General features: G+C 35.2%; 1 protein-coding gene across 3 annotated transcripts in view; it reads right to left on the bottom strand.

Annotated features, from left to right (window-relative positions):
- PARPBP (PARP1 binding protein) overlaps positions 1-20229 on the bottom strand; it is a 66344-nt gene that overhangs the window by 19626 nt on the left and 26489 nt on the right. For 2 of the 3 annotated variants that reach the window (XR_013401287.1, XM_015152609.3), the window contains exons 5-7: positions 11891-12061; positions 10606-10760; positions 1163-1346 (exon numbers count right to left, since the gene is read on the bottom strand). Coding sequence is in view for 2 of the 3 variants with exons in the window: in XM_015152609.3 (XP_015008095.3) it covers positions 1163-1346; positions 10606-10760; positions 11891-12061 (510 nt within the window). In the remaining variant the exon portion in view is untranslated. The remainder of the gene's footprint in view (positions 1-1162; positions 1347-10605; positions 10761-11890; positions 12062-20229) is intronic. The other variant, XM_015152610.3, reaches the window with a different exon arrangement.

Below are 20229 nucleotides of genomic sequence, written 5' to 3'. Positions count from 1 at the left end.
CCTTCAAAGTAAATCTAAAAACAAGCATTGTTATAGAAAAATAGCTAAAAGTGGTCCTAGAGGGCTGTGAGTGAATGAATGAATGAATGATAAATAATAAAAATTAAGCAAAAGTCTTTCTTCATACACAGGCTAACATAATCACACCTAATAAAAAGGGGCTGTCAGAAAAATAGAAGAAACTGCAATAAATGAACTATACTACTCTAAAATTCTGTTCTAAAAACATAGTAGTCAATTTCTCTTATAATTCTGTGGGTTAGAATCTATTCTATTTAATTATCTGTGTAAAAAAATTAAGAATAAGTAAATGTTCTGGGAATATATGGTTTAAAAATTGCCAGGTACAGGTTTCAGTAGGCTGAGAATGGAGGTAGAAAATAAGAGACAGAGATTTATAAAAGAAAAGTAAACTGCTGAATGGAAGCAATTTCTAACAGGACTGCTGTCCTAATACAAGGCTTAGTATTAAAGTCAGAAACAGAAAAAAAAGGCTCTTATTTTATGTCTGAGTAAATGGGAAAGTAATTGTTTATAAGAATATTTAGGTCAGGCATGGTGGCTCACGCCTGTAATCCCAGCACTTTGGGAGGCTGAGGTGGGCAGATCATGAGGTCAGGAGTTTGAGAGTAGCCTGGCCAACATAGTGAAACCCCATCTCTACTAAAAATACAAAAAATTAGCCGGGCATGGTGGCAGGCGCCTGTAATTCCAGCTACTCCGGAGGCTGAGGTGAGAGAATCGCTTGAACCCAGGAGGTGGAGGTTGCAGTGAGCCAAGATCGTGCCACTGCACTACAGCCTGGGTTACAAGAGTGAAACTCCGTCTCAAAAAAGAAAAAAAGAACATTTATAGAAAAACACCATAAAACACCTTAATATCCATCAAGAATTATAAGTTTTTAGTACTAAAAGGGATACCAGAGATTACCCTATGCCTTACTTTAACAAATTCAGAAATTCAGCCCAAATATGTGATAATTTACACAAGTTGAACATATAATCCTACATAATCCTATTGAGAAACTTACATTTTCAACATCATTTTAGAACACAGGAAACACACTCTTCTGACTTAAGTAGCAATAATAAACCATTTCTACAATAAATAGAAGAGATAATGATTTGTAAAAAAGGATAATGAAAAATAAAAAGCTCATTACCCGAGCAGGACTGATGTCAGTGGTGCTAACAGCTACAACACCTTCTTGAGAATTGATAATATTCTTAATCCTCAAATCCAAATCCTGAGCAACTTCCTCTATTGCTTTGTAAAAAGGATCCCTGCTGTTCCGGCCTTTAATCAGCTGCATCTTTATCACTGACAGTATTTGACCCCCTGCAATGCTGAAAGTAGAAATAAGATTGCCTCTATAAAAGTATTGCAAATGACAATATGCTTATAGACTTGAAAATATAATTTTCAGAGTTAATCAACACTTTTCAAAGAATATAGCTTTGATCTTATAAATCAAACAGTTAAAGCATTTAAGAAAAAGATGAGGACCATTAGAAACAAAATTTAAAAGTTTGTCTAAAAGCAAGTAATTTCAGTAAGTTTCTTCTTGCTTGATTTGAAAGCTGAAGGGAAATAATTTAGTTATATGTGAAATATAACAGGTTTGGAAGTGGTTGTATACATTCAAAATATTTAAAATACATACCGTTAGATACAACTAAAATAACAAAAATAGTTACCTCTCATTGAATACCTAGACTCTTACATTCATTTAATCTTAAAACCAATTCAGTAAGTTGGTATTATTATCCCTAAATCACAAATGAGAAAATTGAGTCCTATAAAAGTTAAATGGTTTGTCCAAGAACATATGGTGTTCTGTGTGAGGGAAGAGACAAGGAGGAAGTAAACTGATCTGAAAAACATGATATTGCATTCTAATAAGTAAAAGCTTATATGGAAGAGGAAACTAAGCAAGTTAGTACTGACCTAAAGCAAACAAGAAACTGGACCAGCTATGGCCAACAGATAAGTATTTTTAAAAACCTGAAATTGATATTTCTTTATACCACACCTAAATCTAAGAGTTTGGGTTGCAGCTTCTGCTCTAAAGGACAAATGTGAGAAACATATAAGAGGAAGGATTCTGGTCCATTTTAAGGAAGAAATGAGGTGTGTCCAATAGAAGAGGATTCTCTTTTGAAGCCAGGCAATCCTATCCCTAGAGGTATCACTGGAAAGGCTGCACAATGCCAAATGAGAAACTGTTGTAGTCTGACTACAGACCTTGAAGTCAGGCTGCCTGAGCCCATATCACAGCTCTGCCACTTTCAACCTTGGGTATGCTACTGAACTTCTCTTTTGTAGAAGCATAAAGGAAATTATGAAATGAAGTTTTCACTCTTGCTGCCTTATTGCCAGGTTATATGTTTTACAGAAATGCCAGGTTCCCTAACAAGCTAGAAATATTTAAATAGCTGGTCCAGATAGAAGAGGAAAGTTAGAAGAAAACTGCAGAGAGACTTAGTGTATGATGACAATGTATTTTCCTGATCATCAGACTCATATCCAGCATTTGTTTAAAACATCAACTCCAGATCCCATCCTATGGAATTACAATCTCCAGAGAAGAGCACTGAATGTTTGCATTGTTTTAAAAGTACCACAGGTAATTCTTATGATTAGGCAAGGGTGAGAAAAAAGTCATGAAAAAATCAGCTCCTTGAGAAAGCAATCATATTTTACTAATCTTCATACTGTCAGTTTACATTTGGCACACAGAAGAGATGATTGACATATGTTTGTTGAATAAATGAATACTATCACATGCAACAATCTAAAGTTTTTAATAGTAAGAGAAATGATATATATTTTACTATTCATATTATTATCTGCAATACAAAAGTACGTAGGCAGTGTCTACTTACACAATGGCATACTAGATACTCTGAAGAACATATCACTGAATAGACAAAAATCTTCAAGTACCACCCAATCTCTCCCTTAAAAAGAAACCAACAAGACCTGGCATCGTAAGTTGAAAGCTGTGCATAGTAAGCCAGCAGGATATCATCCTGAGGACAAACATCTCTAGTAACACTGTGATCAGGATACAAAGCTCGGGGCTAGCAGCAAGGTGGAAGAGGACAAGCAGGGACTTCCACATTCAGTCTGAACCTTTCAAGGGAGAATAAGCTAGTATGGTTCTTACTAGATTTATTCTATGTATTTTATATTTTTGAAGCTTTTTTAAAAAAATCCTTCTGTTTAGTAATGATACAGAAATCCAACTGCATTTTGTTTATTGGCCTTGCGTCCAGCAACACTCTTAAACTGTACTGCCAATTGTAATGATTTGCCTTTAGATTCTTGGAGTTTTCTATATAATTAGTCATATTATCATCAAATAGAATTTTATCTTTTCAATTGTTATATCTCCTATTTCTTTTTGTCTTACTACACTGAATTGGACATCTCATGCTATATTGAAAAGAAATTATGACAGCAGGTACTCTTGTCTTATTCTTAAGCAGAACGCTAAAACATTTTAACATTAACTAGGTTTTTATAGAAACACTTTTGTCAAATTAAAGCCCTTATTCTTAGTTTATTTTTACACTGAGGGATTCGCCCTGTAGAGTGGGTACGTGTTTCCTATTTATCTCCCCATGCTGGCCAGTTCCTGGGCTAAAAGCTGGCTTCCCTTCTTGACTTGCCTCTCTGGCTTTCCTCCTTCATCTATTTTTGACCTGTATTTTCATTACATTTGCCTACTTACCAATGCATTTAAGGAGCATTTTTGAAATATACTATCCAACATTATTAATTATTTTCAATGGAAGAATCAATCTGGGGGCCTAGTCTGCCATACTTCTGTAATCAGAAGTCTGAGTAGACCCTAGGAATTCTTTCACATATATGAGGACTTCCTTTTTCAGCTGTGAACTGGATGAAATGTAGCCAAAATGAAAACATAATTAACATTATATGCTTTTCCTGGGAATTAATCTCTAATAGAAAAGAGTTTTGGAAAAGATTCAAATGGTTAATAAAATCTGGAAGTGTCTTAGTGCCAATTATAAGAACAAAAAATACGCTTCAAATGATATTAGGAAAGTCACCTTTGACCTCTTTTTCTCATTCCTTCTACAAGACAAAAATGCTAAATTTTAAAGATGATGTAATTCACTGGCTGAATTGTATTCAGGAAAAAATAAGACTTGTATTTCAGAGACTTGCCAAGGTCAACATTTTGAACCCACGGCAAAATACCCCAAACAGTAGTGCTCTGACTACTCTATTACTATATACTCACTTCTAGAGCCACCATTAGGTTGGCTTCTAATATCTGTTCAGCAACACAGTGGCTTAATTCAAATTCTTGCTTCTAGAGCCTAGAAACTCCAGAAGTTTTAACTAAAATGACATCAGGATATTTATGCTGTTCACTGGCAATACAAAAATGAATAAAATCTTTCTCTTTAAGAGCTCACAAGTGATTATGATACAATGAACTACTGAAAGTATAGACAAGTTTGAGTGGGGAAGCAGAGAGAAGGAGGAGGTATTCAGGAGTGCTTCCCAGAAGATACATTATGGCGATTCTGGATAAACATTAATAGCAGAATTTAGATGAGAAAGAGGCAAACTGAGCTCCTAACTCTTAACTGCATCACACCAGTGCCCTAGGGCAGAAAGAGAAACCCGAGGCTGCTGATGAAAAGCACAACCGAATCCCCAAGCTTGTACCAAAATAAAGTAACTAGAAGAGAACACTAAGCAATAATACAGGCAAATGATTGGTAATACTTTAATGTAATTACTATCTTCACTTTCCTAAATAAAGTGACTGCTTTTTCCATACCACACTCAAGAATTTAATAACTATTTGTTGAAGTAAATTTCACCTTTAAAAATTAAATGTAATTAAAAGTGCCACATAAAATGTATGAAAAATATTTCTTAAATATTTTAAACAAGAAAAATGTTAACATTAGATTAGACTGAATAATTTCAATGAGATTTAACACTCCATACATGTATATTTAGTCCAATATACATAGTTATGTGCTGTATAATAACATTATGGTCAGCAACAGACCACATGTACGATGGTAGTCCCATAATATAATGGAGCTGAAAAATTCCTATCGCCTAGTGATATAACATCGTAGCATCATAGCTCAACATATCACTCACATGTTTGTGGTGATACTTGTGTAAACAAACCTACTGTGCTGCCAATCGTATAATAGTATAGTGCATATAGTTATGTTTAATATGTAATACTTGGTCATTATAATAAATGACTATCTTACTGGTTTATGTATTTGCTATACCTTTTATCATTATTTTAGAGTGTACTCCTTCTACTTATTAAGAAAAAAAAAAACACTAACTGTGAAATAGCCTCAGGCAGGTCCTTCAGGAGGTATTCCTGAAGAAGGTGTTGTGACTATAGGAGAAGACACCTCCAGGGGTGTTATTGCTCCTGAAGATCTTCCAGTGGGACAAGATGTGGAGGTGGAAGACAGTCATATTGATAATCCCGACCCTGTATAGACCTAGGCTAATGTGCATATTTGTGTCTTAATTTTAAACAAAAAAGTTTAAAAAGCAAAAAAAAAAAAAAAATTAAAGAGAGAAAAGCATATAGAATACAGAGAAAAAAAATTGTACAGCTGGACAATGTATTTGTGTTTTAAGCTAAGTGTTATTACAAGAGTCAAAAAGTTTGAAAATTTTAAAAAATTCATAGTCAAAAAAGTTTAAAGTTCATAAAGTTAGAGCAAGCTAAGAATAATTTATTCTTGAAGAAAGAAAAATTTGCTCTGTAAATTTAGTGTGGTCTAGGTTTATAATGTGTATAAAGTCTACAAGAGTTTACGATAATGTTCCAGGCCTTCATATTCACTCACCACTCATCCAGAGCAACTTCAAGTGCTGCAAACTCCAGTCATGGCAAGTACCCTATGCGTATCTATGTTTATCTACGTTTATGTTTTATACTGCATTCTGAACAGGACCTTTTCAATGTTTAGATATGCTTAGCCACACAAATACCATTGTGTTATAATTGTCTACAGTATCTGATACAGTAACAGGCCATACAGGTTTGTAGTCTAGCAGCAACAGCCTATGCCATATAGCCTGTGTGTGTGGCAGGCTATACCATCCAGGTTTGTGTAAGCACAGGCTATGATGTTTGTACAATGATTAAATTGCCTAACAATGCATTTCTCAGAGCATATTTTCGTCATGGTGCATGACAGTATAATGTAAATGTGCATTCAAAAGTTGTGTGATAAATGTGAAATACAGAATTTTCAACTTCTAAACAACAGGGAACTATTAATTGATATAACTTAAAACATCTCATTTAAGACATCTTTCAGGTGAAAGTACACTATGCATTTTATGGTGTCACCTACTGGCAAAGTGTAGAAATGCAGCCACCTATAGCTAAGATGGCCTCATGGAAAGCTGGCAGTGGGGCGATGAGTGTAAGAATCAATTCTTTTTCTTTATTTCTTCCCAGTCCGTCTATCCCACCCTTCCTTAGACTCAAAGATTACTGTAATTTTTCTATTTTAAAATAAGTAGTATAAACTCTTCCTCAGATACAAGAGCTAAATACATTTTTATCTCTAAGTTTTAAGGTTGAGAGAGACGAGGAGGATAAAGAGGCCAGAGTGAGAGATGGACAGGAGTTAGAGCATAGACAGTTTTGTGTATTATATTGAGGTTCCTGGAGTTTTATCCTGTACCAAGTATGGAATCACTGAAAAGTTTTAATTATGGGAGTAACATTTGCTGTTTCAGAAAAATCACTCTGGCAGCAATGAGGACGATAGGATAGGGCAACTTAAGACTGGAGGCAGAATAGACAACTCGGTGGCATATGAAAAGGTCCAGGCAACAAGGGATGAAAGTCTGAAACAGTAATAGGAAGAGATGAGAAGAAAGAACATAAAATATTTGAAGTAAGAAAAAGTGACAGATCTTACTGAGTGAATGCATTTAGGATATGCCCCAGATTCTTGTTTGGGAGCTGGAGAGAGACAGGCTTCATCACTTCAGGAGGAGAAGCAGTTTTGCAGAGAAAGATGAAAATTTAGTTTAGGACATATGAGTTGCCTGTGAGGCACCATCTTAAAGATAGCTGAGGATATGTTTCTGAAACTCAGGAAAGAGGTTCAAATTTCACTGAAATATAGATTTAGAAGAATTTGCATATATATAGTAGAAGAGGTTGGTGGAAAATAAGAGAATGACCTCTCAGAAGTTATAGGAAAAAAAAGTTTCAGTAGGAAATGACTAAATTTGGAGACTCAAAAGAGACCACAGACTATGACAATTAGAAGATCACAAGTGACCACTGGCAGAATAGCTTCAGTAGAGGGAAAAAGTGAAGGAGTATAAATCAGTCAAGTACAGACAATCAAATAAATATTGACTGTCTATACTGGCAAAAATTGTGCTAGGGCTAGGGAATATTAGTGAAGAAAACCAATAAACCCTCACTGAGTTTACTGTCTATTGAGAAATATACATTAAATAATTACAAAGAGGGAATCAGAAAAATGGAAAGTATCTTCTTTAAGAATTTGAGCTGTAAATGGAAGGAGAAGGAACTGGAAGAAACAGAGAAGACAGTTTGTTGTTTTTTTCTTATAAGCTTATAGACTGTGGCTAAAGTACTAGTAAAGGGAGAGGTTGAAATTATAAGATAAAATGAATAACCAGTGAAGCAATGTCCGAATGGGTTATCCACTTTCCCACCCACCATGTCTAGTTAACTCCTTCAAGTTCATCCTTCAAAATTAGGCTTAACTGTAACACCCATCCAGATAAGCATTCTTGACACCCTTATCCCTGGCTCCCACAAACCAGGTCAATTGCCCTTTCCTCTGTATACCTTCTATTAATATCTATTATGATATGTATAAGGTATATGTTTTTAGTTTTTAATAATTTTACTTTCTTATTTATAGAACAAACCTATACCTACTACAGAACAAAAATAAATAAACAAATCACCACAAAAAAGAGAACAAAAATTGCTCAAGTGGACTATTCAGACACCGAACTGAAGACATTCACTATTTAGATACTCACTTCCTCAAGACCTTCTCTAGAAGATACTTGTTCATTATAACCACATGGGATATCCAAAATAAACGGCTGCTAAGTTGAAGAAGTCTATTCCCTCACCCTGCATGCCTCTAAAATAAATATCCTTCTACCCTGTTGACCACAACCAGAAATTCCTCCAAAAGGAATGTAATTACAACAAACCATATTGGATAGAACATACACATTTATCTCTGCTCTTTCACAAAACTTCACTAAAATGACAAAAAAGCAAAAAACAAAAAAGTTTCCATCTATGAAGAAAAAGAGAATGAGAGAGGAAACAACAGCTGATGAGAGTAGAGGCATTTCATGAAAGTACAAAAAAATGAAAACAGATGGTTGAGTCATAACTAACTACCCAGAATACAAAAGCTAAAACCTAAGTAACTGCTAAGAGGAACATCAGTAAGAAGTAACCTCAGAAATTAATCAGAAATTGAAGGCAGTACTGAAGGCTATGTAAAGATGGGGTTGAAAACAGAAAAGCTAGTTGACAGTCTCCATAAGGAACATTTATACCCCCATTCTCTCTCTATTCTGAGCAGTTAGGCTAGCGCTTCTCTCCCACCTCAGCATGGGAAGCAGGACTGTTCTAAAGAAACTAAGAGAGGCTCCAGATGCAGGGGCAGCAGGACTAAAAGGAATTGAGTAAGTCTACATACAGAACCAGGAGACTCAGCATCAACCTGGACCTATCTCAAATCCCAGAATATTGCTAGCCAGATTTACAGCTTTCAGAGGTTAAAAGATTCCTCTGTGGAAATTTTTGGGAAAGTCCCAAAGAAAAGATTTAAAGTTACTGACATTTGCAGAGTAAGTCCCCAACAAAAGAGCCAACTGGGCAGCATGCTATAAATAAGCCCACTATATAGAGCTACTAATCAGCTCTATAGGGCCTCACTCTTAAATATGAAAGGACAGTTCAGAATCACCACACATTGTGGGAACACCTCTACCACGAAAGAGGGCAAAAGAAAGAAAGTAAAAAACAGAAAAGCATCCAATTTAGATAAAACAAAGACCATTCAGGAAGCAGATAACAATATTTTTACATTAAATATAATAAATAATCTTAGAGAAATAAATGAAACATGACATAAAATCATATACAATCAAATGTGAGACTAACATAAAAATATTTGCTTACCATTTACTTTTTCTGAGAAAGCTACTTGAGCAAAACAAGGGGTTTAACAATTAAAAGTAAAGTCATAAGAGCCAGGAAAGAGGCAGAGACTGTTTCACAAGGTGAGGATGAAGGTTCATGGTTGTCACTCTGACACAGGCCCAGCAAGCAAAAGCAAAGACTGAATAAAGATGACAGGGGACTCTCCAGAAGGAATATCTACAAGGGCAAAAAACTGCAGATGACTGTAGTATTTGACTTTAACAAAATATATCTATATTGCCTTACCAAAAATTTTTTTTAAATTAAATATATGATGTTTCAATAAAAATGGCCCCCAATATATTATCTGGAAGTTCAGAAGATGTCACTTATTTTGTCTCTAAGTTATTTTCAAAATCCTCTTCCAAATTTACTTCTTTGTAATGGATATCCATATGAGAAAATAGAATGCAATTCAGAATAAAATCCTGAAAAAAATCCTTCTTAGAATCTTAGAATGGAATGAAGTTTCATAGAACAAGATATAGTCATTAACAGAATGGATGACAGGGTCAGAACTGACTGTGTTCAGATCCCTACTCTGCTACTTAATATAACCTAGGGCAAGTTACTTGATCCCTATGTTTTAGTTTCTTCACCTCTAAATTAGGGATAGTAATAGTATCTATCAAGCCAGGTTGTTGTAATGATCAAAGGATAATCTGAGTAAAGAACTTAGCACAATGTCTGACATATAACAAGTGTTCAATAAATATCAGCTATTTTTATTATGTTTATTTATGTTACAGGATACCAACCAAATTGACAATGATCCACCATGATTGCTAGCAAATACAATCCACTTCTGCCCCCAAAACTTACTCACCACTTATTACACCAATATTATAAATGGGGGTCTATCAGATTTTTAAAAATCTCTTACCTCTAATATCATATAAAAACAAATCCCAGCTGAACCAAAGACTTGCACATAAGAAAATGAAAAATAACAGAAAATAGAATAGGGATTTCATATCTTTCTTAATTTTCTTACTCATTCTTGATATCAGTTTCCTTTACGGCTAAATACATATACAGAAATTATCTGTTTGCTCATTTCCAGTCCTCAAAAATCTATTTCATCAGATAAAAATAAATGCTAACTCTCTTCTTTAATCAATTTAGTATGGACATGACTTTTGACTTTGGCAAAAACTCAGAATCACAGGCAGAAATTTAGGAGGTAAGGTCATATGATCGTAATTTATTCATCCAGATTTTGTTTCTTCTCCCCACCGTTTGGTCTGATGCTTGGTCATTTCAATATCTCTTATTTCTACCCAATTCTATAAAGTTTTAAAGATAGATTAATAACATATTTGTAATATATCAAAAGTCATTACCTTGGGTTTGGTATTTCTCCAAGAATCTCATCTAATTTGTCAATGAAATTAATAAAATTAGACAATCCCTTTACATGTGTCCTTAAAGGATCTGATGGTGGTGGTGCATAACCTTTCCCTCCAAGCTCTATTGTCCTAATAAATGACGTGGCCACCTATGAATTAAAACAAATGGGTAAGTTATGTCCAGTGATGTATTAAATTAAAACTGTAATTTACTTCATAAAGCTAAGTAAATCTATATAATTCTGGGTATACAGTTAAAAGGGAAGCACACTTTATGGCTCATGACACACGTTGAGTCAGAAGCAAATAACCAAAGAAACAAATGCCATGCAGAATTCATGCTATCAAGTGTGGTAGCAATGACATACCCAGCTGCAGATCGAGACAGAGGAGCTGAGTTAGAGGACAAATTAAGAGCTAAAGTATATTAATTAGAATGTATTATTGACTATAAATAACTCATTTATGAATATATTCTAATATAGTTGACTACTAGCTTTGAAACTGTTATATGGAACAAGGGAATTTTTACTGCAAATTGATCTGTTGTGTTAAACAGATGAATTGGTTGGGCAACTTAACACTTCCAAACCTCAACCTCTCTATTTGTAAAATAAAAATATAGACTAGATAATCACTAAGTTCCATCCAGCTTTCCCATCCTGGGATCATGTATAGTTCAAAATGCTTGTCCTTACAATGATAAAAATACATATGTGATAGCTGTACATAAAGAGTGTTTCAATCAAAGATGAAATGTTCCAAGGTACATTTTAAGAAAGACAAATCCTGTGAAATGTCAGTAATTTAGGGGGAAGTTCCACGGTCAAATAAATTAGGAAACAACACATTAAATAACAAGCTTAATTTGCTACAAGCAGATTTCTTTATGGCAGGACTTCTCAGAGCTCTTATATACAATCATGGATTATGTATAATGAATAAGGGTATATACTACTTCTAAATATTTTGCCCTTGGAAACATTTATTCAAAGAACATTTAACAGAAACGTTTTGACATTGGAAACATTTATTCACAGAGAATTTATCAGGGCCAGCACTATACAGAACATATGTAAGGAAACACTGCTTTAGAGAAATTCTCCTTTACCAAACTTGAAGGATATGGTAAAAAATTAAAATACCACGGATTTTCAAATACAGAGGTAGAACATAAGTTAACCACTTAAAAGTTGTTTCATCCTAGTTACAAGCATATTAGGATACATGGATCCACTGTGCAAGGAGTCTTAATTTTGAACATGTCACACATTCATACCAAAAACATAGACATTTGTTTCTCTCGAGCAGCATGTTTCAAATCAGTGAAGGCTTCTCTTCCTAGTCCTCTATCAGGAATATTGAGAATATGAGCCACAGCCAGGTCATTCTTTGAATTTACTAGCAGGTTTAAATATGAAAAGATAATTTTCCTTGCTAGCAGCTGCACCTGTGCAATAAAATATTCAGTTAATTTCTTTATTGCAATTCTTCTAAATCCATAATCTTTTTCATATGCAGTAAATATGTATATAATCATTCAATCACAATACCTCACTTAACTCTTTAGAAAAAGAGAACTGCCATATAAAAACAAGTTGGACAATCAGTAAACTCCATCTCTCCCCAAATTCTTGACCGACTACCAAATTTGGCAGGCAGAGGGGAGACCTACAAAAATGCAGCTAAAAAAAAGCAGCAAAGGAAGACACAAGAACAGATATCAGCAATTGCATACCAACATAGAATGGAGACAGAGTATTAAGTTGGAATTCAGGCAAGTCAGTTGCCCACTAGCACAAAAACACAATATTTCTCAGAAGAACATAAAGGAATCCAGAGTTGTTATAAAATATTACCTATAATATCCAGTTTTCATCCAAAAATCAGTAAATGAAGAAAAAAGGTGTGACCCCCTACTCCGGGTAAAAAGTAGTCAATAGAAATTGCCACCAAGAAGACCTAGATGCCGAGTTTAGCAGAAAAACATCAAGGCAGTTATTATGAATTATGTTCAAGATATTAAAAGGAAATATGTTCAATGAATTAAAAGAATATCTGTTATCAACAAATTAACAGAGGGAATGTCAACAGAAAAGTGGACAAAATAAATTCTGGAAATGAAAAGTACAATAAATAAAACAAAATTTGCTTGATGGGTTCAACAGCAACTTGGAGAGAGTAGAAGAAAGTACTGGTGAACTTACAGACAAACCAATAGCTATTACCAAATCTGAAAAACGAAAGAGAACAGCAACAAAAAAAGAAGAAAGAACCAAAGGGATGTATGAGACAATTTAAAAAGTCAAACATACATGTAATTGGAATCCCTGAAGAGAAGTGAAAAGGGTAGAAAAAATATATGAAGAAATTTTGTCTGAAAGCATCCCAAATTTAGTAGAAAACATTAATTTATAGATCCAATAAGCTATATAAGTAGGAAAACCAAACAAAATGTATACAAACTCTGACAGCCAAAAGTAAGAAAAAATCTTGAGTGCAGTCAGCACAAAATGACACATTACCTAGAGAGGAACAATAATAAGGTTAACAAATCATCCAGAATTATGTAGGCCAGATGATATTGGAACAGTGTATTAAACATGCTGAGAAGCAATCTAAATTACTATACGATTACAATAATTAAGACAGAGTAGTATTTACAAAAGAACACTCGGCTCAATGGAACAGAATAGGGTGCAGAAATAGACCAACACAAATAGAGCAATCTGATTTTTCACAAATGTGCAAAAGGAGCAATGAAGAAAAGACAGTCTTTTCAATAATTGGTGTTGGAGCAATTGGTCATCCATATGCAAAACACATGAACTTCAACTTAAACTTCACACCTTTTATAAAAGTAAACTCAAAGTGGATCATAAGTCTATAAATGTACAATATAAACTATTAAACTTTTAAAAGACAATGTAATAGAAATTATTCATGACCTGGAATAAGGCAGAGTTCTTACGTAAGACACCAGAAGCACAATCAGAAAAGGGGGGGAAAAAAAAAGATAAATTGGATTTCATCAAAATCAAATTCCTTTTTTTTTTTTTTTTTTTGGAAACAGAGTCTTGCTGTTAGGCTGGAGTGCAGTGGCACAATCAGGGCACACTGCAACTTCAACCTCCCAGGCTTAAGTGACCCTCCTGCTTCAGCCTCCCTAGTAGCTAGGATTACAGGCATGTGCTACCGCAAGCAGCTAAATGTTTTTATTTTTTGTAGAGACAAGGTCCCACTATGTTGCCCAGGTTGGTGTTGAACTCCTGGGCTCCAGTGATCCTTCCGCCTCGACCTCCCAAAGTGCTGGGAATACAGGCGTGAGCCACCATGAGCAGCTCAAAATTAAATTCCTTGCATGGAATTTTCTTCCTATTTTTGCCTTCTCAACTACTTCCATCCCACCTTCTGCTCTAGAACCCTGTTTGTTTCTAATTCTTAAATGTTGTTCCCAAACTGTCCACTTGAAATCATCTTCTTGCCTACTCCTTCAGATAACAGACTCACAAACTCTAAACTCGATTCCTACCCAAGACACACGAAATTCAAAAATCCTTCAGTAATTTCAGTCACAACTAATGTCCCAGGAATTTATCATCTGTAAATGCTAAGAAAATATTTCCCTTATTAAAACTAAAATTTCATCATATTCAATCTAATCACATTTTAAATTTTTGAAGCATCAAAGAAACTAAAAAAGGCAGTAATAAAAAATTACAAATCCTTAGCAAGTCTCTTAAATAATTATTAAGCATATTCATCTTAAAAGAAATTCAAAAGATAATATATTTTGACTATTTAAATTTCCATGTAAAAAACGATTCTTGAAACGTAGGAGGCAGTCAGGGTCAATTTAAAAGAAAAACTTCACTGGACAGGAAAGCGTTGCTTTAAATATGGACTTGAGATAGAATTGAAGCAAAATTAACTACAAGAAAACAAAGTTTAAAGATTAACCATGAGAAAGATTTTTCCTTGCATATTAAATATACTAGTTCAACGTTACCATTTCAGAGATGCTCCCTGATTCCCCAATCTAAAGTAGACATTCATGTATTCTCTTTCCAGCCATCCTGTGATAACTCTGCATACCACCCTATTATAATTCTCTGCATAGGTGTTAACACTTCCTGATACTTTCCTTTTTAATATTTTTTTATGGAGACAATATTTCACTCTGTTTTCCAGGCTAATCTTGAACTCCTGTGCTCAAGTGATCCTCCTGCCTTGACCTCCCAAAGTGCTGGGATTACAGGCACGAGCCACTGTGCCTAGCCACTTTCTGGTAACGTTTCTTAATCCTCCTATTACTTTATGAGTTCCATGAGAGCAAATCATGTGTCCTTAGATGCTAACGGAATGACTCGCATTATAGTAGGTAACCAATCTATTTTTGTTCTCAATGAGTTTTCATTTAATGAAACTCAATAGGTTCTCAATGAGTTTTCAGTGATGAAAGAAAAATCAATATATAAATTTGTCCTTTTAAAAATTTCAAAATCAAAAATCTATTAAGAAAAACTTACCTGAGGCTGGGTGTGTTGGCTCACACCTGTAATCCCACCACAGGGACGCCAAGGCAGGTGGATCACTTGAGGCCAAGAGTTCAAGACCCGCCTGGCCAACACAGCGAAACCCTGTCTCTACTAAAAATACAAAATATTAGCTGGACGTGGTGGCACACACCTGTAATCCCAGCTACTCAGGAGGCTGTGGCACAAGAATCACTTGAACCTAGGAGGTGGAGGTTGCAGTGAGCCAAGATAGTGCTACTGCACTCCAGTCTGGGTGACAGAATGAGACTGCTTCCAAAGGGAAAAAAAAAAAAAAAAAAAAACTTACCTGGGATAAAATAAATGCTTATATTTTTTATTACGGTGCCTTACAAAGAAAGGTATTCTAAGGCACAACCAAATAAAAATAAGCTTTAAAGTTTCTCCTAAAATTTTATAGAATAAGATATAATATAGTTTTCTGATTATATTTCTTTTTTAAATTTTTTTTTATTTTTTTTAATTTTGAGATGGTGTTTTGCTCTTGTTGCCCAGGCTGGAATGCAATGACACGATCTCGGCTCACCGCAACCTCAGCCTCCCAAGTTCAAGTGATTCTCCCGCTTCAGCCTCCCAAATAGCTGGGATTACAGGCATGTGCCACCACACCTGGCTAATTTTGTACTTTTAGTAGAGACAGGGTTTCTCCATGTTGGTCAGGCTGGTCTTGAACTCCCAACCTCAGGTGATCTGCCTGCCTTAGCCTCCCAAAATGCTGGGATTATAGGCACGAGCCACCGTGACCAGCCTCTGCTCATATTTCAAATGTCCTTTTATCTTTATTTTCACAGTAAATCACAATACTTCTATTATACAAGTCTATAATATGAGTTTCCATTTTAACTTCACAGTGCAATAGTCTGTCTAAAACACAATTCTTTTTATTCCTTTGACATTTGGGAAGAATAACACAATTTACCAAAAATCAAAGCAGAGAAAAAGTGATATTCACACTGTAATCAGAAACTTTCCCTAAATTCAACTTAATGCAATCTCTATGTCACTGTGCTTCTGCTGTTCAAAAATAACAAGAACTTAACAAATATGTATATACCTGATCCTAATTGGGTACAAAACCAGGGCTTAAGCTCTCACATCTACAAGTTGCTCCTTAAGGTTAGCAAATTTTGTCCTTCTGATCTGTGATGTTGGGCAAACTTAAGGGAAAAACATCTTGGAGTCCTCACAGTTAGAGTGTTTCGTTTAACTCATGGCTGCAATTGGAAATCTATCCCTATCATTATGGTCAGATAACATGGTTGTTATGGTTTCCTTGCTCTTGTATTTACAAGTGAGTTTTAAAGAGGCTCCCTGGAAAAGCAGTCCACATAAGTACAGTTATGATGTCCAAGAGCAAGGGCCTAAATTGAAAAAATCCACAAGATTGAAGCCTTTACCAAGACACCAAAAATAAGGATACTGTTCTGTTTATTTGTTTAATAAACTGATTCTATCCATACCACAAAGTATTTGCAATGTTTGTTTAGAAGTTGGTCAATTTTATTTAAGCTTTCTGACAATTCCAAGTTTCTTTTCCTATCTCTTCTTACTGAGAGAAAGGCAGATATTCAACCTCAGTTTGAAGAAAGTCAGTTCTTCTAAGTTGAGAAGATTAACAATTTATACAGGGTCTTTTTTTAACTTTTGTTTGCCAAGGCATAACTGGTTATATATACTGACAACAAAAAAAAAAGTTGGACAAAAACTAAGATATTCAGATTTTTTTTTAAACTGATGGTTTTCTTTTTTTTGGACTTTATTCTATTATTCCCTTCATTACTTCAGAATTTTAAAAGCAATGGTTTAGTACCTTAGGAAAAATAAAATGAAGTAAAATAAAATAAGGAAACAAAAATATTGTTTCTCAAATTCAATCCATTCACCTACTTGAAGACTCTGGTGTTCTATTAGTAAACACATTTGATGGTCAAAATATATCCTTGCAAGACTGCAGCCCAAAAATTCACATTAAGATTTTAATTAGAAATACATTGGCTTTTGGCTGGATGCGGTGGCTCACGCCTGTCATCTCAGCCTTTGGGAGGCCGAGATGGGTGGACCATGAGGTCAGGAGTTCAAGACCAGCCTGGCCAACATGGTGAAACCCCATCTGTACTAAAAATACAAAATTAGCCGGGCGTGGTGGCACGTGCCTGTAATCCCAGCTATTCAGGAGACTAAGGCAGGAGAATTGCTTGAACCCAGGAGGTGGAGGTTGCAGTGAACTGAGATCGCGCCACTGCACTCCAGCCTGGGCAAATAAAAGACCTTGTAAAAAGAAAAATTAGAAACTGCAAGTAACAGAAGCATGGCTAGGAAGATGGCTGACAATTTAATACTCCTCAGAAAATCAAATCCATTAGTTGAACTAGTAGATAAAATTCTATTAGAAAATACAATCCAAGAAAGCAAAAGAGAGAAATTAGAGAATTAACACAATGAAACTATCAGTGTTGTTTAAATCAGGAAACTACATGCTTATAATCTTTAGTCACAGATATCCCTTTAAACTTTATAAGTTGAAGTTCCAAAAGCTTCTTTTCATACATACAAATTAGTTCATTCCTCTTTAAAAATACAGATATAACAACTATAATTTCCTCCCTATAGCACATACAGGATAGATCTTTAGCACATACAAGAGATCGTTAAGTGATCTACCCTCTTGATATACAAATGCACCACTTAAGTGCCACTGAGAAAAGATCAGGCAATTTGGCAATCACTTTGTCAAGATTTGGGCATTGAGGGAAAAGAGAGGAAATGTAAGTGAAAAGTTAATTTCAAGCAAGAGAAATCTAAAAGGAAACAGGTCTGGGCAGGTGGGCTGGGATATTTTCTTGTACCAGAAAAGAGGAAAATGCTCGAAAAGTCTACTAGAGCATATAAAAAAGACAGAAAAACCTGCTTGAAGCAGCTTCCTCTATTTTAGCATCAAAGATTAATGAGTGTAACTCATTTTACACTGAATAAATTCATGAATCCATATAATAGATACACAAAAGGGAGTACTATAAAAGAATAAATATCTAATTTACTTATATTATATATAACTATTACACTAACCCCTAAATTGGTAGAGAATTAAGGAGTTACCCTGAGATTTTTAGAGAAGGGTACTTCATCTCATTTGATAAGATAAAGTTTTACTGAGAAATGGCAATTAATTAATGTAAAGACATAACAGAATTAGAAGCTCACTATTCTATAGACACTATAGAAATAACTGATTCAAGCAGGGATCATCAATGCTTAAAACCATTAGATAAAAGGTTACTGGGAAACAGGATATTTATACAGTGCCAAAGTGTCACCTCACAGATCTTTGCTGACAGCAAAGGGAAAACTACATCTTTATACTGGAGAGACCTGGAAATTTAGGATAACCTGAGTTTGCTTCCCAATACGACAAAAAATGAAATACTCTGCATCAGTTAAGAAGTATTTCTTAGGAAATGCTAAACCAAAATATAAGCAAGATTTTAGATGTCACTTCCGGTTTACTGGAATTACAGCAAATAGAGAAACAAGTTAAATAATACCACAAGGAATTAATCAGAAATTTTTTTTAAAAAAAGATTACGGGAATTCTTCTAGAGTAAAAGAGTCTAAGGAGACATAAAACCATTCTGGGGACAAATGGAGAAATTTAAATATGGAAGTTAGTAAATGATATTTGAAAATACTTGTTAAAGTTTTCTTATTTATTATAATTATATTGCAGTTATGTCATTATTTTTAGGAAATGTATGCTAAGGAATTTTATGGATCCACATGTCAGCAACTTACTTTCAAATATGACAGAAAAAAATATCAGATGCACATATAAAACACTTCATTAAATCTAGGAAGGAGACATACAGGTATTTGAGGGCACTGCTAAAATACATATTTTAAGTGCAATCTATTTAACATGGGACACATAGAAGAATCTACCTCAGCAATGTTTGTCAAAAAATGAAGGCGATTCACCAAATGTTTTAACTTATTGGAGTAGGTGATTTTGGAAGTAAATGTATTCTAGACCTTTTATATATCGTATTTCTAAAATATGTTGGCTGGGCACAGTGGCTCATGCCTGTAATCCCAGCACTTTGAGAGACAGAGGCAGGCAGATCACCTGAGGTCAGGGGTTCAAAGTCAGCCTGGCCAACATGGTAAAACCTGGTCTCTACTAAAAATACAAAAATCAGCCAGGCGTGGTGGCACACGCTTGTAATCCTAGCTACTTGGGAGGCTGAGGTGGAAGGATCGCTTGAACCTAGGAGGCAGAGGTTTCAGTGAGCGGAGATCATGCCACTGCACTTCAGCCTGGGCAACGCAGTGAGCCTCTGCCTCAAAAAAGTAATAATAATCAAAATAAATAAAATAAAAATAATTAAAATATGTTGAATATAATTTTACTTTTTTCAATACTCTTAAATTCTTATCTTGTCAATGTGATTTTATTAATTACAGAAACTTTGCCAGGAGTTAAACCCTGTGAAATATTTAAGAAGGTTTATTCTCAGCCAAATATGAGTGATCATGGTGTTACCGGCAGTCCTTGTTCTTAGAGCTCCCAAGATGGTGGTGGGTGCTTCCAAGGTGGCGACAAGCCTCTTGTTTTCTGATCCGGGGTTCTTGGCCTCACAGATTCCAAGGAATGGAATCTTGGGCCATGCAGTGAGTGTTATAGCTCTATTAGAAGCCATGGGTCACGGAAGAGAACCGTGGAACCCTGTGACTAGTGTTCAGCTCAATCGGGATGAACCTGGGTACTTAGCCATGCAGGAACCATGGCAAGCCTTTAGCCCAATCGGCGCCTCGCTAGATCAGGAGCACAGTGGACATCCTGCCAGATCCAGAGAGGTGGAAGTCAGCAGCAGGTCTGCAACAGCGGCAAACAGCAGTTGTGGATGGCGAGCAAAAGCTCAGCTCGAGCCATAACAAACATGGACCACAAGAGTGTGCAGTTGCAAGATTTAACAGAGTGAATACAGAGCTCCCATAAAATGGGAGGGGACCCAAAGGGGTTGCCGTTCCCTGCTCGAATGCCTGGGTTTATATTCCCATCTTGGTC

The sequence above is a fragment of the Macaca mulatta genome, chromosome 11 (genome assembly GCF_049350105.2).
Source record: "Macaca mulatta isolate MMU2019108-1 chromosome 11, T2T-MMU8v2.0, whole genome shotgun sequence".
Lineage (NCBI taxonomy): Eukaryota > Metazoa > Chordata > Mammalia > Primates > Cercopithecidae > Macaca > Macaca mulatta.
Note: the sequence above shows the minus strand (reverse complement) of the source record. Positions and strands in the feature narration are given on the sequence as shown.